This window comes from Pelobates fuscus, chromosome 13 (assembly GCF_036172605.1).
Source record: "Pelobates fuscus isolate aPelFus1 chromosome 13, aPelFus1.pri, whole genome shotgun sequence".
NCBI lineage: Eukaryota > Metazoa > Chordata > Amphibia > Anura > Pelobatidae > Pelobates > Pelobates fuscus.
The window spans coordinates 29,493,268-29,519,122 of record NC_086329.1 but is presented as its reverse complement, the minus strand read 5'-3'; the positions used below and the strand labels follow the sequence as shown (position 1 = coordinate 29,519,122).

The window sequence follows — 25,855 nt, the reverse complement described above, 5'->3', positions numbered from 1 at the left end:
AGAATTGGTAATATAATAGATAATTAAAAAATAGGGGAAACTGTCTCTTTCTAAAGAGATTTTGTAGATATTTGTAAAAAAGGTCTGGATTTGTTACTGGTAAAAACAAAGATATCATAATTAATGAGTGTGGTTCTTCAAATTCTTTTTATATTTTCCTTCTTATGGTTCAACAGCAGTAACTGATATGTCAAAGGTTGAAGTTGATGAGCTTCTAAGCAAGAGTGGGGTAGAGTGGGGTGGGGTGGAATAGATGGAGATGTATAATACATAAAACAAAAAAAATATATATATATATAGCTGAAACGGTAAACAGAGATCGGGAGGAAAAACAAATGAAGAGGGGCAGAATGGCAGGAATTAAAGGCTTAGAGGTGGAAAGATGAAAAAGAGAGCAGTTGCTGAAGTAACAGATCAGAGAATGGAGATCGACATAGGCATCTCCATAGTAAAGTTTGCTTCTATTATATCAGTTCAGTGAATTGTCCTGATGCAATAAAATATTGTACTACATATCTCCTCCATGTGCAATGGTCCCTCTAGTGGTTACATGGCTAAAGGATTTCCAGTGAAGCAATATTGAGAGTTTTACAACACTATTTGTTGTGAGTTTCAGCCACATGCCCCAATCAGCATGGGGTTTATGCCAGAATTTAGTTTGAATAAAAATCAGATACTATCAGATGTTGTACACCATTTCTTTATTTTTTTATTTTACATCAGGCTCATGTAAACAGAATATAAAAATGAGTTGTATGTATGTATGTTAATGTAAGTATGTTAATTTGCATAATCTGTTCCAATTCATACCAATAGAGTCCAAAGGTCACATGGAATTCTAGCTGTATATAATGTAAACGCTCTCATAGATCAGGACTGCCTAAATGCAGAGAGCCCCAATCACTAAAGGAATTAAGTGGCAACATAATTTAGGATTATATGAAGAGAATAAAATCCTGAAAGCGGGTATATTGAGAGAAAGAACCAAAGTCTTGCTCAGATGCTAACTCTCAAAAACCTGCCAAAGGTTTACCCATACGTAAAGTAAATAACTCAAAAATAAGGGTATAGAATTACAATTGTTAAAAAAAAGTAGCACTAAAATAGTCTATAAGGGTATAAGACACTTAATACTACTTAATACTCCACAATTGGGAGATGCCTAGATACTGGACTGAACCACTGCTGATCAGTCAGCACTCCCTAACTACGCTCTTTATTAAAAGCGTTTCGGACTGGATCAGAGCCTCGGGGTAGTACAACAGCCATGATTAGCTAATGTAGTCCATGATGTGTTATCCAAAGTTCCACCCCACCACCGTCATGAAACAAGTGCCCTTCAGTGGACATCTGAAATGCTGGGAGCTCTGCCAAAATTAAAAAAAAAACTATCCTGCTGGTAAACCATGAGGGTTGGGATTGATGTTTCTAAATGTTTAGAGATTTGACAAGCTGCTTATCTAAATTTAAAAAAAAAAAGTATATTTAATATTTTTTTCTATCTTTGACATGCACCTAATTCTAGGTACATTTGTCAGCTAATAAATTCTACAATAACTATGGTGTTAATCCATGTGAGTCATACGGCTTTAACACGGCTCCTTGCCAATCATTGTGCATTCTACTGACAAACAATTGCTTATTAAATAAAGGTTTATTAGAAGTGCATCATGTTCCTACATTCATACACAGTAAGGAACACACCCGAATTATTAATATCCATTTACTATTCTTCAACCTACTTTGTTATCATGCCATCCAGGTTATATACCTCATTAACCAATTCACAAACAATGAACTCGTGTTTAATTTGGCCGGCATCAACATAAATAACAGAAGGCACCTTTGTGTTTTTTTTTTTTGTTTTTTTTTTTTAAACCTGTCTTAAAGAATAACGGTCGCTTTTTTTATTTTCTTACTTAAAAACAGATTTGAGGGAGGAAAGATGTGTGCTTTACCTAAACAATGGCACAATACTGTTGCAATAAAAAGAAACGATTCATGTAAATCAGCATAAAAAATAACTCATGGGGTTAAACCCAGATTTTCAGGGGGTAATTTCAAAGACAGTAAATCCTGGATCAAAAATTATATAAACAATGTTTTAGATTAGCTAGTATAATATCACGATTAGTAGAGAGCTGAAAAAAACTATGTTGGCAGCTGCAGACCTTAGATTCCAACAGCCACTAATATTGGGCAGACTCTAGATTAGAGAGTGTGATAAATAAGACCGATTAGACTATACAGAGCAGACAGAAAGACAGAAGTTGATAACTTATTATATCCAAAACTATATATACCTTTTAGTGCCGAAAATCCTCTCTGAGAAGCATCACATACGTTTTGCCCACTGCACATGATGCCACGGAACCACAAGAATCCACCAGGAGACTGGGAGTAACTGATTTCACCTAAAAACAAACGTCAAATCACCAGTAAGACAGTGATGCAGTGCAATTCACTGGATTCAAAAACCCACGTAAAGACAGCAAGAATGAAGCTGTGATGAATCTCACACAATGCAGCGTGACTCTATACAGCTTTAGGTTTTCACATCATTGTGTAGATATGCATTGATATATACTTCCGGTGGCTCATTTGATCAAGAATACAATTTACTAAAATATCCGAAACCCTTCAAACCTGACTTACAGGGCAAAATTGCAGAACAGCTAAAAGGCCCGTCCCCTCTATGCCCAGCACGTCCATGTTGGGTGTGGTGAATTAACCAATCAGATGCTTCCATTATGGAAGTATTGAGGGTAATTCTCCAATACGTTGGTGGCTATATTGCGATTAGGGATTCATATAAAATAGTAAAATTTTACTCTAGGGCGATAGTAGTTCAACTGCCATTTTAAATATGGTGACTAGCTATATAAATATGTTGCCGACTAAAAATCTTCATCAGGCTCAGTCAACCACTGGATGGGGTTGATAGGAGTTATATTCCACATGATGATCTGACATTTATAAGACATAAATTCCCAGTAGAGTAGCTTGTGTGTGTTTTTTTACAGTATGGAACTTAGGAAAGACAGAGGTTTAAAAACGTAATTGTTTTTTTATTAAGGAGTTTAAGAGTGATATTTTTGACCAGGATAAGAGAAATTCTGGCTAGCTGAATGAAAGCCCAGGGAGATAGCTCTACACATAGAAGAAGAAAAACAAAATAGGCGGTGGCAATTAACTCCAGAATGAAATATTTTTAAAAAGAAAGGTTGCAGGGAATGGATTTTTGCACCATAGACACTTTTGTAAGATGAAATGGTCACGTTGCTTAGGGTGATCCTTTAGAATCTACACAGTTACTTACAAGGTTTTATTATTATTCTCATCACCATGGATTTTCCACATTTTATATGATGAGTCCTTTCCTACAATTTCCTGAGTTGCCCACATGTCTGGTATTCGTGTGGTCTGAGACTCCCCTCACTCCCTCGCCATTTTCAAAACCTCCATCTACAACAAACGGATAACGAATCTAATGTGGGTTGTGAGACAGAGGAGCAATACCTACATGATGGCACTGACGGCAGGCCGTGTGGTGCCCAAATCACAGGCTGCTGCTCTGCAACACCTGGTAAAGGGTCTGTACAGCACTCAACCACACAAGGGCATTCTCCGTCCACATCCAGAGCCAAGGCACCAACCTAGAAGAACAGTTAACAGAGTCAGATCAACCACAACTATTTGCACGGCTCGCAGTTTATTTAAATGTGTTTAGATCACTTGACCTCCGACAGAGTATAATGTGGTTAATATCATATCTAAACAGATGTGACTGCAAGTACATGTTGAGAATGTAACCCCTTAATGACACATGACATGTGTGACATGTCGTGATTCCCCTTTATTCCCAAAGTTTGGTCCTTAAGGGGTTAAAGTCAAAAATTGTCATTAGTGGAAATTCTTCACAACAAAAAGGCTAGTTAAACGTTAGCCATAGACTGTGCTATTAATTTAAAACTCTGTTGTTTTTTTTTTTTTAATTGACATGCCAAGCTATGGCATTTCTGTGCAGGTGAGTGGGCATGCCCACGGCTGTACCACCTTAGAGCTGCAAAGTTGCATCACAGAAGTACAGAGTAGGTTTTTTTTGTATTATTAAAAAATTATAATAATTTTTTATTATGTACGTCCACTGCTTTGGTTAGGTCAGTCGCCAGTGTTTACGACAGATGTAATTTTAGACATAATTAACATTAGGCAGCTCAGAATAGGATTCCAGGCTGCCTAAGTCAGGTGTACCATGGGTGTAAGTAGCCTCGGGCACAAAAGCAGAAATGCTGCACATACAAATTTCTTGCTCCATGACCACTTCTAAAAGCAGAAGGTGGTCACGGTGTTTGGAGTAACCCTTTAATCTTGAATCAGGTTTGCCCTAGATTAGTGGAAGATATATTTCCCATCTGTAGCTACCGCCATTAAAGGGACACTATAGTCGCCAAAACAACTTTAGCTTAATTACGTTGTTTTAGTGTACAGATCATACCCCTGCAGTGTGCCTAGGGCTGCACAAACAAAGTGATTTAACTCCTAAATGTCAGAGAATTGAGCAGTGAGCCTGATCTATACACTAAAACGGTTTCATTAAGCTGAAGTTGTTTTGGTGACTTATGTCCCTTTAAAGAAGCTGTCTCCATTTGATAGAACATCCCTTACAAAATGTGAGTGTGCGCTAGCTGTCTTGTCGTTCTTGCATTAAAATGTCTGCATTTTTGATATTAGACGAAGATGGATAGACAGAAACAGACAGAGAGACAGGTTGTAATTGAGACAGTTTTCAGTGAGGCGTTTTGAATTGAACTCTATAAAACCTATATGACCTACTTTTTCTTCAAGATGGAGCTTAACTAATTGAAGGTAGGCGACAGGAGCAAAAGCATCATTTGAGTGCATCACCACCTCGGAGGAATCACTGCAGTAGAAAAAAACAAATCAAAAAATGAGCACTGGGCAAAAACCACTTGGAATGAAATATCACAGGGGTAACAGAGGGAGAGAGATAGGCTGGAAAAAAAAAAAAGATTTGTTGCTATATGACATCACAGGGCAGCGTAAAAGAGCTCCAGAGTGATATCACAGGATAACACAGCATGTGGAAGAATGACATCAGAGGCTATCAAACACGTAGGCTACAGAACGACATCACATGCAAATGATGAGATACTCAAAATCAGGGGTGCCAGAAAGGTAGCCCGCCAGATGTTGTAGAACTATAACTCCCATAAAACTATGCATGCCTTGAGAGAGGCAAAGCATTACAGAAACTGTAATTGTAAAACATCTGGGAATCTATCTTTTGGGCACCCCTGCTCTAGCGTAAAATCCCAGGTTAAGACATCACAGGAGATCCAAAAAGGTGTTCCAGAGTGACATCACAAGAAAGGGAAGATGGGCAGCAACGTGGGGACAAAATAACATTTTACCCAGATAATACTATAGATAGAATGACCCATTATAGGGGGAGATGCATCAAGAGAAAGATTTGAGCCTTTTTTTTATTGAGCACAATTTATGAAATCTGTAGCTTTTTTTTTTAAACTGCTGCTTTTTGCCAATTTTTCGAAGCAATACAACATCGTATCAATCTTTCCGTCACTTTGTCTACCAGAAAATTGTTCTGTTCTTTTCTGAAATGGATATATCGGAGACAAATGGCAGAATTTCGTTAGAGTAAAACAGACACCTTTTAAAACAATTTTAAAAAAAAATATGCTCGTCTCAGAGAGTGAAAAATAAAACACTTTTCAGAACATTTAGATAATTCTCCTGCTATGCTTTGAGGCCAACAGAAAGTTTGTCTCTTTTAAACTTAATTTCCAAAGTACAGAGAATGTAAAACCCTTAAACCATGATATTTCTATTGATACAAACCATCTCATTTGTAGGCAGTACTTTTCCTTTTATAAATAGTAACTGGGCTCACTGATATATGTCACGTAAAACAGATTACATACATTAAGCTGATCAATTAGATAAAAAGGGACAAGGGCGATAAATATATAATATAGCAGATTTTATATATAGAAGACAGGAAACAAAGATTGCCTTGCAGTACTGTTGCCTGCAGCTACAATGAGAGCTTGTTAATACTGGAGATATAATAAATAGCCAGGAGATATACAAGTGATAAACACTCCAATACCATTCTATAATGGATGTGGGATGCCGAAAGCAAACAGACATATTCCTAATTCACAGCAATCAGAACATGTGTCTTATCCATTCTCATTGCAAACATCAGAACCTTTTCTCGGACCCATAACTCAGATGTAACACGTAATATATGGTTGTTGGTCATTTAACACACAGTCATGACAGGTGTGTTACTAGTATCGGCAATCAAGGTACACATACTTCAAACGATTACTACACAGATATCTGGATACAACACATTCCTACAGCTGATCCAATAAACATAGGACACAAGTGTTTCACCTCAAATCCCGTCCTGTCTCTTATTATACATGTATGAGAGTATTAAACATGCCAACCCTTTAATGCACACATTTAAGACACTGACCCTATATGTAATGCTAGTAGGATTAAGCCTCTAGATGACAATTTGAAACTCACATGTTTAAAGGCCTGAACTTGTGGGAGGTGTCAGCGTTTCTATAAAAACCCACACCCCCTACTTACCTTTGCCATGTCGGTCAATTCATCCCACCCACCTCACCATTCTCCTTTAACTACATTCTACCTGGGGGGACCTCTTGGTATCACCGATATCGGCACACCACTATCGACTTGTTCCATTAAATTATGTAATTGCACGGCTTATATGTTACTGACCACAAATAGATATTTATCTAGTCAATATCTAATATTCTGCAAGACACAAGGACCAACATTTGCATAATATTAAATCACCACCTAAAGATACACTCATATGTGACTCGGGGTGAGATGTCTCACTTTTCTGAATACATACCTCAACGCATGCTTTTCTGTCTCTCAAAATGCCCAGATCACATAAAATCACTCATCTGTCTCTCACCTAACACACAGTCTTCAATCCCTTACTTCTTACAAAAGAGATTAAATGGCCCACTAACAGAGCTTGTAAGTGTATAAAAAAGAAAGAAAAAACACATGACTTACATAATGATTCTCTTTTTGAACAATGGACAGTCTAAGGTGAGGGTCTCGTATTCTCCTCCTTCTCCGCAAACGTTGATGCCATACTGGGAAGAGAGCTGAGATGCAAATTTTAAGTTTAGAGTTCACAACAGCTGCAAACAGTTGTGTAGCCGAAAAAGAACGTGATGTTTAACTGGCAGACTTACATAGCTAAACACATAAAGGCTTATTCACTAAACAGAGAATTCAAGGTGGATTTAATGAGTAGTGCTTATTTAAGGTTAAGATAGCTGAACTGGAAAAATTCTCTTAGTCAGCTAAGCTTGCAGTTTGGCTACTCTGGCCTTTAATGCGAAATTCACTTTGAACTTTTGCTTACGTAAGTAACCCTGTTAAACACAAATTCTCCAATATCCCTGGAACAGACTGCAGGGAAATATAGTGGTTCGCACTCTGTGTGCAACCTCAATATATTGTTGTCGGTCATAAAAAAATAAATATAATAATTATAATAATAAAAAAACACATCTGTTCTCATTGTTTTAAGAGTTGCCACTGATTTATTATTATATAGATCTGCGGCTCTTTACATTTTTTTATTTTTTTTTTCTTGATCCACATTGTGACAAGAAATTCCATTTAGACAAGTTTGCTCATCCATTGTTCACAAGTCTTAAAACTAAAAAAATTATTTATTTTTTTCTAACCCACATATTAGCACATTTACATAGGACTTTTCCCCGTGTCAAATAGATTTCAATTTCAACAAGAAGTTGTCTCTACAGAAAACAACTTTTGTCAGCAGTTTCAAGCCTGCACGATATATCCAATCTGATACAAAACACAAGACATACAACACACTACACAGAAGATTAAAGGGGTTCAATCCCTAAACTTGTCAAGAAGTTTATAAGTCAACAATTTACTTGGGAATAATAATCTCCAACAGATGCAAAATAAGGTCAGTACCAATAATATGACCTGGAGATCTTGTCCTAAATATTGCAAATAAAAGTCAAAATATCTCAACCCTATGTTTACTGAATAGACCCCTAAATGATGTGCACATATCAACCATCACTCTTTGCAGACTACTTTGGCATTCCTGGCTTGCTGAAGTGGTAATGGTGCAAGGACCCTGTACATTCAGTCTCGCTTTTCAAACTCATTATCTTTCAAGATTTTTTTTAATGACCTTTAGTTTGGAGCATGTAGCTCCAGCCTCCACTGTGAGACAGCCACAAATGTTATTTCTGGAAGATCAATCCATTAACAGAGCAGATTATCCCATCCTACCCCTAATGGGGGAATAATACCTATCTCATATACTGCTGCTGAACAGGGTATTATGGAAAAAAGTCCAGAATGAAATGTTCCTAAATGAATGTCTCTTCCTGGTGAAGAAGAAGTCTGCCTGAAATTGCAGACATATCCTCTAAACTGTTTGACTCAAGTAAATGGAATCATTTAAAATTACACTAAGCATCAATACAACTTTAGCTCAATAGAGCAGTTATAGTGTATAGATCAAGCCACTGAAGTCTCACTGGTCAATTCTCCGCCATATAGAAGCAAAAACACTTTTGTTTCTGTTTTTTTTTATCTATAGCCACGCATCCTCCATGAAAAAAATGGTTTTATTTTTCAATCACAGTACAGCACAGTGTGTTTACTTCAGAAGTTCTTATTTTCTGTTCTGTTAATTTAACTTTATTCACACACAGGAGGCTCCTACAAGTTCCCACTGGCTATTAACAGAGCAGGAGAAAATAAATTCTAAATTAAACACACTGTGCAATAAGGGAAGCAAAACATCTGGTCTCTTTTCACGGAGGTGTATAGTGTTGCTGTGTGAATCACATCATGCGTGCCTAGGGCTGCACAAACTAAGTGATTTAACTTCTTAATGGCAGAGATTGCAGAAATATGATCTAAACACCAAAACCACTTCACTTCATTATTTTTTTTCTGCTTCGAATGTCCCTTTAATAAGCGCGGAGTGATTTTTATTTTTATAGAAACATGAAATCAATGTATAAAGACAGCTGCAACATGCATAGCATTACTTTCAGTAATTGAGGTCTCATCTCTTCCAATGTCCTTCCGAGGTGTTTAACTGGATCCAAGCCTAAAAATAATATACATAAGGTTTAAGCAGGGGTAACATAAAGGGACACTCCAATAAGAGAGCTGCACCTCTCCTTTTGTGCAGAAGTTTGTCCGACATCATATTTCCCAAGAAATCTGGTACACAGAGGTCTACTAGAAAAAGCTTGGGAAAAGTCAAAATGCTGACTATATGGTATGACATAAATTCCTCAAAGACGATCCCTGGGTGCCTGGTTTACTGCATATCCGATATTAAAGAGGTTGGCCTCTCATAACTAATTCTAATGCCATTCCCCTCAGCAAACACATTCACCTGTTCTGTTGAATATCATTAGCAGTGAGAACTACCAAAGGGTAATATGTAAATCTATTCATGTAAAATATGTTTAAGCAATTTTTCAATGTAAGCAAAGAAGACAAACAAACAAACCTGTATCTGTTACACATAAACTATGTTTGTGTATACATGTTATTTACTAGTCTTGTATAGTGTGTGTGTGTGTGTGTGTGTGTATATATGTATGACAAGCAAACAATTTATGTGTTTCTATACATATATATATATATATATATATATATATACACACACACGCACATACATACACGTTGGAAGAGAATGACAAATCTTATTTTAGGCCGTGGAATCATTGATACAGAGGACAGACTTGTGGGCCGATGCTGTATGTTGGATGTACATTTTGAATCCGGCACAGCATGGGCAAACTAAACGGGCACAAGAATCGCAATTAAGAAGCTGATCACACTACTTCCTATGGAACGTTGGAAAACATGTTTAAACCCCTTAAGGACACATGACGTGTGACATGTCATGATTCCCTTTTATTCCAGAAGTTTGGTCCTTAAGGGGTTAAGGAGCCAAGGAAAGAATATCTTGGAGGGAAATGTATCCATTAGCAGACAGGTCCAGACAGATTAACACATTCCTGCAACACTTACACCTTCATATTAATAGGAACGAACAGCAATAATCAGGAGACGCATACGCTCACCTGCCAAACCAGAAAGGGGGACTTGCTTTCGGACATTACAGGAGATACTAATTATAACAGTGTCAGAGGGCGGCAGAATTTATACTCGCTTCCAGTATTTAAGGGCAAAATGGATAAAGCACCAGTAAGCCAATAATCGTGTATCGAAATAATTGGTTTTATTGTTAATTGTCTATTATATCAATGTATCAAGAACACTGAGAGAAACAAAAAAACAAACAAAGACATCGGGCAGAGAAGATCAGACGATACAATGTATATTTCTGCTAACACTCAGCTACCTCCCTCTTACCAAATGCAGCTACCTTGATGAGGATGGCTTGCAGACCTCGGGAAATCATCTCATCCAGCAGAGTATCCTGCCTCCGACGCCAAAGGTAAGCAAGTGGCTGAAGACCAAGCCGCTGACATCTAAAGAAGAGGAAAGCAAGAAACACGCACTTAATTTCCTAATAGGAAAATACCTCGACTGCACAGGGTAACATGTGAGATTTTATACTCACCGACAAATGGAAAACCTGCAGTACAGAATATATGAAATACATTTTTTTTATATAAATACAGATATGGAATATTAAGAAAGATGCCTCTCACTCAAAAAATATTCCTACATTTTATATTCCTAGCCATCATAACAATCTGTTTTTTTGGTTTTTTTTAAATCCTTTTCCAAAATTTTATTTGCCACTTAATTACTGGCAACAGGAGCAACCTGGAGGGAGCAACTAAATCTACACAGGCATGCCCGTCCATGCCGGCTGACGAACTTTGATGACCAGGCTGTGATGACATTGGACTGTAGCATTACATCTTATTTTCCCAAAGCCACCTAGATCGAAACATCACAAAACTGAGTCTGATTTGGTTACAGACCTGGAATCACCCTCTAGTGGGTGTTAGGATGTCTACCCATCTGGAGGTGTGCGCATGAACACAATGCCATATCTACAAAATAGCAATATTTTACACTACATGATAAAAACGACAGGGCCACTGGACTTTCAAGCCATATAATAAATGTCATTGGAAACTACTCTACGATGGCGTCTTTGTAGCAAATTTAATATTCTGGCTCCAATGTGTGAAATACACAGTAAGCATAACATATAGAAACAGATTTTTGATGGTATGTAAGCAAACTCAACCAGACAACCTAGTTGCACCATCATTGCCCATGGCCAAGGAGTTGCATGCAAGTCTCACATCACCAAGTACGCTGCCAAGTGTCTGATCGAGTGGTGTAAAGCACGCCGCCAATGGACTCGGGAGCAGTGGAAACATATCCTGCAGAGTGATGAATCACGCTTCTCTGTTTGGCAGTCTGATGGGCAAATTTGGTTTGATGGATGCCAGGAAAATGTTACCTGTGTGACTGCATTGGACCGACTGTAAACTTTGGTGGAGGAGGGATAAGGGTATGGGGTTGGTTTTCAGGGATTGGGCTAGGGAAAGGAAATCTTAATGCTTCAGCATACCATGACATTTTAGACAATGCTATGCTTCCAAATTTGTGGGAACAGTTTGGGGAAAACCCTTTTCTATTCCAGCATGACTGTGCCCCAATGAACAAAGCAAGGTCCATAAGGACATGGTTGGATGAGTTTGGTGTGGAAGAACATGACTGTACCGCACAGAGCCCTGACCTCAACCCTACAGAACACCTTTGGGGTGGAGTGGAACAGAGATTGTGAGCCAGACATTCACATCCAAAATGATTGCCTGACCTCACAGATAGTCTACTGGATGAATGGGCAAAGAATCTCACAGAAACACTACAAAGTCTTGTGGAAAGCCTTCCCAGCAGAGTGGAAGCTGTTATAGCTGCAAGGGGGGGGGGGGGGGGGGGGGCAACTACATATTAATGTTCATATATTTAGAAGGGAATGTCATAAAAGTCCCTGTTGGTGTAATGGTCAGGTGTCCCAATACTTTTGGTCATGTAGTGTATATAGCTGCACAACACAAATAAATACTCCGTAAGTGCATAATGCAATCATAAAGAACAAAGTTATAAAAAATCATAGTAGTGGGGAAAAACAGCAATATGTCCAAATAATTGATTCTGATTACATTTCCCTAATTTCTAAAATGTTGGAAAAAAATACAGATGGAGTGCCGCTGGCTATCTGATAGGTACTAATGCTGTTGGTACAAGCCTACTTCTTACAAGGGACTTCATCAAGAGCATGTGCTTGTGGTGACACATCCATGGTCTATTGTCACTTTAATACACACAATATACATTCAAGCCTGACTACAGTGCCCCCTTGATGATAGATTTGAAATGACCTTACACATTCTCCACTCGTACTCGCTGGTACTCTGACAAGATAGCTCCCACAGACACAGAATCCACTGACTCCTTCTCCTGCAAAACAGCCAGAGACACAGTGTAGTTAATAACACAATTAGTAAAAGCTAAATGTACAATGTTTAAGTATGTATTTGGGTCTATATACAGCTGTCAACACTTAAATCATCTTTCTAATTACCTAATACCACTATACATTTTAATAATTATTATTTAATTTTACCGCAAACACAAAAAAAAACCTAAAATATGATAAAACAAAGCCAAAGCAAAATAATCCACAAGTAAACAAAAATATTGTGTGCACATTTGCAGTAACAAGGTAACACATATTTTCAAACATTGTCTGCTAAGAAAATATATTAAGTTGCCTCTGGTCCCTCATCTCCATCCTACTACTCTGCAAAGTTAAAGGGACAGTTTAGATACCATAACAACTTTATATAAATGAACAATCAATAACCTTAAAGTGAGGCACCAGCGCCGATCCTCTGGACCACCGGGCGGCATCTGGTTTCTGAATTTCAGTTTCAGGATGCGCGAGCTGGCGCCAGGCAGGGGTGCCGCAGGTTGGCTGACTCCACATTCGTAAAACTAGTTTGAAGATTATAGATTCTTTTTAAGCCAGTTTTATGAAAGGGCAGTCACCTGACAGCAAATCAGCATCGCCCCTGCCTGACGGCACTCCACGCTTCCTGAAACTGAGATTCAGAAAGATAGCGTTAAAGGCTATCATTAATTGGGGTACCCTTTAATGTAAGACTGTGTCAGGGTTCCTCCTTGTACCATAACTACTTTATTTATACTCAGTTGTTATGGTGCCTGGAGTGCCCCTTTAAGGCAACTGCCGTTAAAAATGAATAAGCTCATCTTCACAAATGCATGGAAATTAGGGTGACAACACTACGCAATATCTATAAATACCCACGTCTATCTATAAATCAATAAAATGTACACCTACCTACATCAAGCCAATAAGCTGAAGACTGCTCCCATACCTATAGTTTATCATGCGAAAATATTTGGAAAATGTATTTCAGAGAGAATATTACCCGACCCAGAAGGGGGTAAGTAATACAAAAATTTAAATTTCACACAAGGTGACATGTAGGAAATAGAGAATGACTTTAATGTTTAAAAAGATAAAGCAATGCAGTTTTCATTATGTATTTTTTTAAAGGCATCAAGGCAAATGTACATATTTAGTGGAGAACATAGAGCATAGGATCTATATCCTTTTTTCACGTGTTGACGCACCAGTGGACATAACAGCTTGAAAGATGTCTCCTGCTGGTTGAGTCCTTTGGATCTTTCTTTCGCCGGGACTTTGTATATGGCCATTGTGACTAATGAATATGGCTAGACTAAAACACAACATATTGCAAGCAGGAGACAGGTGCAGAGTGAGGACTGAAGGGAGAAAGCAGAAAATACTGGACACGAGAACAGAAGTGGGCACGGCATAAGGCAAGACAAAAGCTTGTCTGAAACTGGACAACTAATACAGCCTTAGAACTAGAGAGGAGGCTCATCCTTGTTCATACTAAAGTTATACAATGGAATAAACTTGAGAAAGTCAAAGCCAATCATAGAGGATACGTCAGTAGAAGACAAGGCAACTGAAAAACACAATAACTCAGAAACTTCTGATATAAATATACAGATGTTACATATCTCTTACAATTTGATGTCCTAGATCAGGGATAGGCAACCTTCGGCACTCCAGTTGTTGTGGAGTACATCCCCCATAATGCTCTTACATCCATAATGCTGGCAAAGCATCATGGGAGATGTAGTCCAGAACATCTGGAGTGTCGAAGGTTGCCTATGCCTGTCCTAGATATACAAAGGAGTCAATGCCTCTTAGATTTCGTTACAAAATGTCTTTTTTTTTTTTGGAAAACGTAAGTGTACTGTCCTTCTACAAAGCCAAAGGGTTTCCACCTTCTTCCTATATCCAAAGTTCATCTGGTCTCGTTCTCTATCTACCTCTAAACTGCAGTACAACTGAGGCTGCTTCGTAAGATTCACGCTCATCAATTCCACTAGTTCTTTAAAATACTGCATTGCTCAGATAAAAATGAATTAAGAATCACAGCCATACTCATTTGTTATCCTATTCCCATCCTCACTAATACTTTCCCAAACATCGAATCGACCAGGAAAGAAAAAAAAAAATTGCAATAACATTTTAGAGTTTAATTGGTGAATGACACAGGCTATAATTATAGGCGGAAATGTAATATTAATGAGAAAAAAAACTTTAACAGTAAATTGCCTTAAAGCTATTATCAATTTTCTTAAACTATGAGTCCTTAGGTTAAACCCGCTCCCACCCCCGTTGAGATGTAGGTAATTTTTCTCTGCCTGATAAACACAACCATTAAACGTGGTGCGTAGTGCAAATCTTTCTAGTTTTCTTTAAATGAAATCGGTGTGCACCCTCAGGGGGTCTCTGTCTGACTTGATCCCAATGTGTCAGTTAATCAGATAAAGAAATAAATGAAATAATCGTCAAGTCAGAAACACAAACAGCCTGGGGGAGGCGGGAGAAGGGAGAGGGTGGAGGGAAAAAAAGGATTTGTTATTAAGATTTGGAAACAGCGAACAAAATAAGACATCCGGATGATGTTACAGCATGTGTAAAGCTTCCTGATGGCTTGGGGATCAAATTAGCAATCTTCTTAACCACTTACCTGCCAAAAGGAATGGTGCCATTTTTCAAGCATAAATTGCTACATAGTTACAGTTAAATTAAGATAGAAATATACTCTTAGATAACATGCTTATCGATGGAGAAATGTACAATGAACAAACCATCGATACATACCGTGTGCAGTGCAAATGATCTTAAAAAGTGTTACACCAAGCACTATAACTACTTCAGATTGCTGTAGTGGTTATGATGCCAGCTTTACCCTGGCCTGATCCCTGGTAATGGAGAAAAACAGTTTAAAATGGTTTTACCCACTTACGTGGGACCCTGCAGTGCACGGAGGCTCCCTACAGGTTTGGTGACTTGATTCCAGGCTTCTCCCATTGTCGTTTACTAGCTCACAGCGTCTACTGATCACTTCCAGCCAATGAAAGGCACGCACAGAATAAGCCAGTTCCTGGCTGATTACGTTCCTATGATGCTACCACAGAAGGAGTTACACCTCCTTCAGCAAAGAGGGGGGTTAAACTCAGTATGTGCAGTGTTTCATAGCGAATCACCAATATTAAGCTTTCCAAAAGCACAACCAAGAGGTTTTCATTAAGAGCATATAGTATCCAGTCCAGTCCAAATAACAGTATATATAGGGTCCATTTGATGAGTCTGTCCCTTCCTCCAGGTGTTCTGCCTTATTCAGCATCATGTGACCATCAGGGCCAAAGGGTGTACATCCATCTTCTATGTAAGTCTGAATCACATGACCTCAGCAACATCGTGTCACAAGGTTCTAGTGATGCACTCGAACAATCAATGCCTCAGACACCATATTGAAAACTGGAACAACTATAGTCCCTTAAAGGACCACTATAGGCACCCAGACCACTTCAGCTCAATGAAGTGGTCTGGGTGCCAGGTCCCTCTAGTTTTAGCCCTGCAGCTGAAAACATAGCAGTTTCAGAGAAACTGCTATGTTTACACTAAGGGTTAATCCAGCCTCTAGTGGCTGTCACATTGACAGCCGCTAGAGGAGCTTCCGCGATTCCGCGATTCTTCCGCGATTCTGTGAAAATCACAGTGAGAAGACACTGGACATCCATAGGAAAGCACTGAGTAATGCTTTCCTATGGGCGGTTTAAATGCAGGTGCGGCTCTTACCGCGCATGTGCATTCTGAGCTGACGTCGGCAGAGGGAGGAGAATTCCCCAGTGCAGAGCGAACACAGCACTGGAGAATGGTAGGTGGTCAGTGGGAGGGGGTGCCTAATGAACCTATAGTGCCAGGAAAACGAGTTTGTTTTCCTGGCACTATAGTGGTCCTTTAAAAAAACACTACACTATAGTTGTAAAAGCGATATTTAGGTCCTCAATCCGCACCCCCTGTCAGAGGAGTAAACGGTCATTTTACTCACATTATTTCCAGTGCCTTGCTGGTCTCGTATCAGCTGGCCCTGCACTGCTTCGCCTCCTTGGCTGAGATCATCAGATCTGACGACCCTATAGGAAATGGGTAATATTTTCTCACGCTGTGCCAGTCTTGCTCCACCTCCATGGCTGAGATTATCAATCTTGACGAGCTCAGCCAAGCCAATGCTTTGGAGGCTATTGCGCATGCGTGGCAAAATGCAGCAATACGCCAATCAACATCTTTTCATAGAGATGGACTGAATATTTGCATCTCTATGTGAAACCTTGAGCGTCTTCAGGCAGAGCGTGGAGACAGTGAACACCAGCGTAACTGTACTGACTGTTATTGAGCCGAGGAGTAGGATGACAGCTACTCATATCTATGTAGCTGTTTACATCGACAGTCTTGAAGAACGTTTTTGTTTTAATCTTCTCCTAAGCAATATACATTTTCAAATCTAAGAACTGCACTTTAGTATTATTATAAGAGTTTTTAAACAAATTCCCCGACTGTTACTAATTAGATGTGTCAAAAATACCTCAAAAGTCTACAGACCACGATCCCAAATAAAAAAGAAATCATCAATGTACCCGAGATAGAGGACCAAGCCTGCCACCCAGCCATTCCTCCCCCACATAAATAATGTCATCTTCCCAATGGGCCATAAAGAGGTTGGCATAACTGGGCGCGAACTTCGTCCCCATTACAATACAAGAAAACCGGAGAAAAAAAAATTATGATGAAACCAAAAATAATTATTACGAAGAATAAAAGATATACCCTTTAAAATAAAACGAATTTGAAGCGGATCCGTATCTAAATAAAATCACTCAACAGCTTTCAAACCTAAATCATAAATAATAACACTCAGTGGAAAGATGGTTATTTGCTAGTAACTAGTGATGTTGAGAGTCTCTACACTATGATTTAGGTTTGAAGTTCTTTAAGGCCTGGCTTGTAGTGTAGGACTACGGGCTTTTAAAGGAACACTGTAGTCAACAGAACCACTACAGTTTAATGAAGTAGTTTTGGGGCATTTAGACTGTCCCTGAAGGCTGAGCAGTGTAAATGCTGACTTTTCTGAGAAAAGGCAGTGTTTACATTATTTTAGAATGCCACATTCCTTGGTTCAGTCCTGCAAAGATTGCAAGAACAGCACTGTAAGCTCCCCACAGAGATGCTTGACTTAGTGCATCTGTATTGGGAGATGATGAATGTCGCAGTGTGGTGAGTTCCTGTGCATGCACACTAGCCTCCAAATGCTTCCCTATGGTTGATCATCAGGATTGGTGATCTCAGCTGGGAACCCGTGGCAGACTCTGCAAGTCAGTAACGGTGGGTAAAACTACTTGTTGCAGTATCCGTTTCTACCTGCTTACCCACAGACTCTTATCACTACAATCAAATATGCATATATAAAAGAGAGGGGGGAAGCTCTGCACTCGACGTCTGTTATATTTTGTTTCTTGCCTCGGTGGTGGAACTATGGACAATGAACAGAAACCCCCCGCTATATGAGATATCTCTGTTTCACTATGGCCATAAAAAAATGCGTGTTTTCGGGATCAGAATCGAGCTCTGCTGGACTAGATGTCTAAAAAAAATATCAGTTATAAATGTAAGGGTAAGGGGTCATTTATAACTCATACCCTAAGTAGAGTTCAGCTGAGTATTATGGTACAGACACCTCTGGGTGGAGAGTGCAGACACTAATTCGAGAGGTCTGTTGACACGATCAGCTCCTCTCATGGTGAGATCTGTAAGAGAGTAGACTATCTTTGGTTGGTTTTGTAGGAAGTGCTGCTATTAATTGACAACGCTTAGGAAATTGTGTAATAGCTTTAGGGCTATAGACTGAGGCCACAAAATTGACTTTCAATATAGAGAAATCTAGTGACATAACCTACTGAGGACACTTGCATATAACCTATAGTCTCCTTGACATGCCTCCCATGTATCAATAAGGTCTGAGAAGGGGATGTGTGGCTGCACATAAAAAGAATGCTGTAGTTAACCTAAAAAACACTTATTTCGGAACTCCATGTTTCTCTTCATCTGATAAACTCAAGAATCCTGACTGCATGATGGAAAATAGTTGAAAGGTACAAATTAAAGGACAAGGCTAGCAGGCTAATAGTATTTCTACTTGTGAGTCTGTCTTAATATAAAATTGATTTGGTCTACATACTCTATGAGATCATCTAAGTCTTGTGGTTGGTATCTTTCTAGAGAAGCTGGTTAAAGAGTCATTGCTTCAGTCTACCTTGGCTGCAGGTGCTCAGAAGTCACTGGTGTAACCATTCAATAATATTTTATAATGGAAAAAAGATCAACAGTGCGTACGTGGCACAACAGAAGGTGAATTAAATATATGACGACATAGTGTAGTTATGACTTTCCTGATAATTAGCCACTGAGGAGACTTAAGGACATACGGGTTAACTTGGCATCTGCAGATTGTCACAGTTGCCAGACTGGCATGCTCTTGAATATCCAGGCTGGCTAGCATATAAAGCAAAGTAATGAGTGGCTTGAGACCATATTGGCAAGTCAATTGGCCACAAATGCAGCATACTACCTGTAGAATCTTACATACAACCGTTGTGAAACCTGCTAATTGTGGTTCACAGCAACAGTAGCAAAATTATGTCGGACCCCCAAAAAGGGGAATGCCAAGCAAACATCCTTATCCAAATATTGTACCATTTTGCAAATCCTTTATTATAGGTAAAAATAAATATATCACAGGAAATGGGGCAGATGGAGAAACTAAACAGCCTAACGGGTTTTGTGCTTTAGCACTATTTAACCCCTTAAGGACCAAACCTCTGGAATCAAAGGGGATCATGACATGTCACACATGTCATGTGTCCTTAAGGGGTTAAAATGCAATCTGATTTAGTGCATTATAGGTGCTCGGGGGTGGAGCCTGGATGCCAAGCTGACAAGACGTGCATCGCCTGAGCTCCACAAACTGGGTCAGGTACTCGACGATAAACCCGAGCCACTTGCTCACCCGGACCGGTGCCGACAATCTCCTAGTCAAGGGGACGACGGTGCACCCGGGGATACTAAAATTCAGTGCTTACTCTATCGGAACGCTGACATCGAGGCTTGCGGCCTACACAAGTGTGGGCTGCGGAGAGTCGACTGCTCTCCAAGTCCTTCACCCAGCGGTGTGAAAACTTGGACCAAGCTGTGTCCCCCCCTCTTTGGACCAGTGGGGGTCATCCCGGGTTACCCCTGCCATACTGCTTATATTTCAGCTGGCTATACACTGCTGCCTTGCTACATACTCAAGCTGAAGCAATCACGCCTAAAATGGCGGCCGCGCTTGATTTCACATAGCCTAGCAAAACACAACCGACGTGTACCATGCCAGAACCCTTTGAGCGACTACTACATAAAGTGGATCTGCTCTTTGCAAGATTCTGGGCGAAACTGGAGGCTCGTGGAGCAGAGACCAGTCACAGGAGGAAGGACACAGCACCCACCAGCGGGAGGTGAGCGGGTCACCTCTGGAATTACTCCATCAGGCCCACCTGGGCGTAAGCCCACCGGGGATATAATACCCCTGCATTTGCCACGGAAGCTGAAGGACCACCAACGCTTGTGGCGACGTACCACCAGGAGCTTTTTTTTTTTTTTTTAATGTGTTCATTTATTTTTATCAAAGAGAATAAAACCACTACTTCTCTGTCTTATTATACGTAGGTTGAAATTAAAGAGCATTACATTTTATCGATACATTACAATAGCAGAAATGCTATCACCTTCACACATGTCAGTAAAGTCTAAGCATAGGGGTTGATGACATGGATTGAGTGACGGGGAGCAGTAGAACCCTCCTATAGTTGGTTCTCCTGCTCTACTATAGAGTTGTTCTTTTAGCAACCCTATCTTGCACTTGCTGTAGAAATTGAGGTTTTATATCATATTCATAATTTAAGACATATAGGCTATGAAACCTGGGTTTGTTTTTGTACACATACTTGTATAAAAGTGTTTATCGACAGCTCCATGTAAACAAAAGAACTCAACCAAAGAATCTATTTTTACTTTACAGTGGAGAGAAGTATCGGGATGTATGGATCACTACACGTTAAAGGGACACTATAGTCACCTGAACAACTTTATCTTAATGAAGCAGTTTTGGTGTATAGAACATGCCCCTGCAGCCTCACTGCTCAATCCTCTGCCATTTAGGAGTTAAATCCCTTTGTTTATGAACCCTAGTCACACCTCCCTGCATGTGACTTGCACAGCCTTACATAAACACTTCCTGTCAAGAGAGCCCTATTTAGGCTTTCTTTATTGCAAGTTCTGTTTTATTAAGATTTTCTTATCCCCTGCTATGTTAATAGCTTGCTAGACCCTGCAAGAGCCTCCTGTATGTGATTAAAGTTTAATTTAAAGATTGAGATACAATTATTTAAGGTAAATTACATCTGTTTGAAAGTGAAACCTGTTTTTTTTCAATGCAGGCTCTGTCAATCATAGCCAGGGGAGGTGTGGCTAGGGCTGCATAAACAGAAACAAAGTGATTTAACTCTTAAATGACAGAGAATTGAGCAGTGAAATTGCAGGGGGATGATCTATACACTAAAACTGCTTTATTTAGCTAAAGTAATTTAGGTGACTATAGTGTTCCTTTAACGAATACCTTTAATAATCAGTTGCTCTATTCCTGTGTTAAAGAAATTAGACAGATGTAGCCACTATTATCAGAATTTCGCCATGTCTGATCTGTTCAAATGGGAAGGAAATAGTAGGCAAGATGAGTCTCTACAAAAACAACAGCAATGAGCCTAAATCACACTTGCTCTTACTTTAACGGTGTACATCAAAACGTAGCCTACATTTAACATAAGGAATTCCTGGAACTACTTAAGAGTGATACTTTATTGCGCCATGATTAAGGTTTAATTCAAGCGAATTTGCTGAAGATCATTGATGGGATAAGAAAGCATCACTAATGAGCAATTGCACCCGACCTTCTTTATAATAAATATTGCTAAAGGGACTTGGTCGGTACCTGGTACAAGGCGCCTAAATGCTGCCTATCGCATTTTAAGGAAGGATGATCTGTGGACAAATAAATCCTACATAAAAATAACCGAAATTATATTAGATAAGTATATTAAATGTTGCACAGATAAAATAGGGCAGAGTTTAAATAAAAATATAGGGCGAGGTTAATCTAGTTGGATAGCCATAGTGCAGCATGGAAAAGTTCAGGCTCAAAATTAGGGGGAAAAAATAAGTAAAAATATGCCACATTATGGTTTAACTCTTACTCTCCTCAACATTCTGCCAGTCCGACAGGCAAGGATGTGATAAAGCGAAGCTTTTACTGTAAAAATAAGCATTTCCTGTAAGTGTCAGGGAAAGAAATTGCTGCACAGCCTTTGGTTCCAGGATTGTAATTATACAGCCTGTTCCCAGCCAAGGAAGGGCCGTACTGTGCTGCGTCTCTTACAAGTAATCTGCGTTCATCACTGTTCTAATTAAAGTGGGCTTCAATTTAATCATTTCAGCCTTGGGAGTGAGACTAGGGCTGGGGAAAAACAGAGCAACAGAATGAACGAGAGACAAGAGAGAAGACAAAAAAAAAAAAAAGCAATGATGTAAGTGAAAACCTAAAATTAGAAAAAAAGGTTTTCTGAAAATCCAGGTCGCATTAAAAAAATAAAAAAAAGTTTTGTACAAACAGAGAAGACGGATGAGAAAAAAAAAAAAAAACCTTAAAGACATATAAAAGCTGCTCTGCTCAAGTAGCTGTGTTGCGGAGTATGCCAGAATTTTTTTTTTTTTTTAAACACTTTCAAAATACAAAACAGAATAATCTTTAGGTTAGTGAGATTTCCAGACGTGCTGTTTAGACTGGAATAAGAACGCCGTACCTGGCACCGTTATTGTATTGGGAAACTTAAATGCAGAGTATGGTATTCATTTCAGAGTAAATAGCACGAAGCAATCACAGGAGGACGGCGGTAGGGGGCGCTGCTGGATCACATTTATAGCAAATAAAACACATATATAAAGAAGAAAAAGAAGAAAAAAAAAAGTGGGGTGGGGAGACTCTATACATAAATGAAAAAAGGAAAAGAATACAATACAATGTCTGGTTATAATATATTAAATAGTCGCAATCCTTGACTCATACAGACAGACCAATAGTAAGTCACACTGCGGAATCAATAGGAAGGAATCGTGTTCTAATATGGCTTTTTAATCTCCGCAAGATAAACAATGCAAGAACAATAAGAACACAAATCGTGGACAAATATAGCAAGAACCAATGGACAAACAAATTGGGATTCAGGATTTTTGTTATTTTGTCCAATTACTAAATGCCTTTCTACAAATAACTAGGCTGTCCTCCTTTGCCTCCCCCTAAAAGATTAAAATGATATCAGCGCTGCCCCTTGTGTAGGAACAATAACAGAACGTTGAAGTCATATGCACACTGTTTAATTCTGCATTTTATGACACCTTGAAAATAGAATAAGAAAAAAATAAAATAATGTAAAAATAAAAATACATGGCGTTTTCACTGGACGTAGACCGAGTTTATGAATGATTATCCACCAGCAGTCCAACATTTTTATCTTCTGTGAGTCCTTACGCAAGACTGAACCAGTCAACATGTGGTGTGATGGTATAATAACTCAAAATGGGCATTTAAATGGCCACTGAGTAATAATAACGGCTGTATCTAACAGTTAATCCCAGGTGATAACCTTGAGAATTGTTTATTTTTATTCAAACAATCTACACTCCATTTACTTTCTGCTTGTATATTTGTATGTGTAAACATACTATACAGTGTAACTTTAAATAAAACTATTTATTTTATTGTAATCTTTTTACTGAAACAAGAAACTGGCACCATTTTCAAACCCATTTTAGAATATGGCACACAGTTCACTTTTATCAAAATGATGACAAAAGGAACCATGGTTTAAGTCAGTATATGCAAAAAAATTAAAACAACGAGGCTGATGTGATACCACTCACAGTTGTATTGATTAGATCTTCGTCATGCTGTATCAAATATGATTAGAACTGTAAAATACAGTATAGCGTGGCCACATGCCGCACCAAACAGCAATAAGAAAATGTTCGTCAAAAGTTCTGTTATCTTTGTTTTAAAACAATTCCTTTTATTTCCATGAACTTCAAAACACTCTTCTATGTACAAACGGACCATGACACAAAGACTCCTAAGATTTGTTGAGAGAGTAGGTGAGTACGAAAATTCACGGTGGTTCTTTGTGAGTCTTTACGCCATGGTTTATTTGTACATTGAAGACTATTTTAAGAATAGAAATAAAATTAATTGTGTTAAAACAGCACTTTTTTTTTTTTTTTAATTCTTTATTTTTGTAGTGCAAGGATGAACAGACATGTTGAAGAGGACATGGATTATTATTGCATTAAATTTACATCAATACAATATTGCTTATCTTGTTGTGGTGCGTGGTAGCATTGCACTCTTTTTTTTTTTTTTGGTTAACTTTGGTTAACTGTGAATATTAAAAAGAGTTCACTTTTGCAGTGGGTTGGTTGTCAGGGTTCTCACATGCTGTAGTAGTTCCGAAGGTAGGTCAGGTGAGGTAGGGTGGGCTTTGTGCCAAGTTCGTTGTCTAGTGAGGGGTCTAAGCTTGATCTGTGTGGTAAATACCGTGTTCAAAGGGGCTATGAGGTGTGCCTGGGGTTGTGTCGGGTAAGACTTTTCGGCCTTGTCGGGTCTAGTCCCGTTTTGCGTGATTGGTTGTCTAGGTGGGTACCTTGCAGGGAAAGGGAGAGTTTGGGGATTGCTTCCTACGTCCGTGTAGACGGAGACTGTATGCTGTCAGCCCTGGAGTGGGGGAAGTCCCTTTTATGTCGTTAGAGTAAGCCCGTCCTGTTTTACCTTTCTCTTCCCTCTGGGCCCTCTGTTCTCCGGAGGGTCTATTGGCAGGTGTAAAAACTCGGGAGGTCGGTCTTGTGGCCTCCGGAGGGAGGGGGTGGGTTGCACCCGTGTGCGGTGGGGCCTAGGGGTAGATCTCGGTGGTAGTGTGTATGCGGGTTTGTGGGTAGGAGTGCAACCCTCCTCTACCTGTACCTCGGTTTCCTGTACTTATGTGGTGGAGAGTGACTGTTTGAGTGTTGCAGGCGTGGTCAAAAACAGCACTTTTGATGAACATTGAACTCTTTATTATTGCTGTTAGTCAGGTTAGACAACAGTTTACACAGCTAAGCAATATACAATAAACAATTTGACTAGATTCAGAGTAAACTCTATTTTGATGTGGTGCTTCTAACAGCACCCATGGATGATAAACTCCTTCCCATCATGAGTAAAACTGTCAATATATGTTTCAATGGGAACCAGGTCTACAAATTACATTCTCTGAGGAAATAAGAAGCTATTCCTTCAGAGTTCAACAAAGGTTCTTGCGATGTTCCAAACACCACAAAATAAAGAAGATAATTTTATGGAGATGGTCCATCGGACTGAGTAGGTTGTCTAAGATAGATCTGTCAAAATCTGTTTTGTGCCGAAGACAATATGGAAAGACTTGCACCATGACTCATACATTGTCCACCAGCTGTCAATTGCAGCTACTTTGGGAATGGATAATTGCAAATATCCCTTCCTGCTTCCCAAAAAGTCAGAATTTTGAAAAGGTGTATTTGAGGCAACTAATCTATAAATATCAAGGACATGTAAACAGTATATACCGGCTTCCTGGTCAAACGCTGAAGCATTGGTAAGGGACAGACACCATACTCAGGGACAGAATGAGGCACATGGTGGCTGACATTGTCCTCCTCTTTGATTGGTTCTCATTGAGTGGCATGCTTGTATGAATATCCCTCATCAAATTATATCTCATAGCCCTACCTCCTAACCACCCTTCCATTCTCTTCTCTTAGAATGGCAATTATAGTTAGTCAATCACTACTACTGCCCCCACACTTCACTCCCTCCCAATTGTCTTCTTTCCCATGTTTTGTTTTTATATTATAATTTTGTTTCTAATTTATGGTTTAATTGTGGATGTTTTACATTTTGTAAGAGAAAATACAGGTGATTCGCAGGGAAATGTAACTCTTCCATACTATCTGCAGTCCCTACTTAGGAACGATTTCCTCTATTGCTCTATTTACTGATAGGTGAATTTAAAAATTCTGCACATTTCATGGCAATGTCCTGCAATTGCCATCAACTTGAGATGATTAGATAAAAATAACAGTAGGCTTGGACTTTCCATTCCTCCCAGC

At 39.1% G+C, this 25,855-nt stretch overlaps 1 protein-coding gene across 1 annotated transcript in view; it reads right to left on the bottom strand.

Moving 5' to 3' along the window:
• Positions 1-25,855, bottom strand: part of DPH6 (diphthamine biosynthesis 6) — a 54,602-nt gene that overhangs the window by 14,918 nt on the left and 13,829 nt on the right. The window contains exons 4-10 of the mRNA XM_063439523.1: positions 12,506-12,579; positions 10,504-10,622; positions 9,159-9,220; positions 7,114-7,208; positions 4,837-4,924; positions 3,524-3,656; positions 2,304-2,414 (exon numbers count right to left, since the gene is read on the bottom strand). Of these exons, the coding sequence (XP_063295593.1) occupies positions 2,304-2,414; positions 3,524-3,656; positions 4,837-4,924; positions 7,114-7,208; positions 9,159-9,220; positions 10,504-10,622; positions 12,506-12,579 (682 nt within the window). The remainder of the gene's footprint in view (positions 1-2,303; positions 2,415-3,523; positions 3,657-4,836; positions 4,925-7,113; positions 7,209-9,158; positions 9,221-10,503; positions 10,623-12,505; positions 12,580-25,855) is intronic.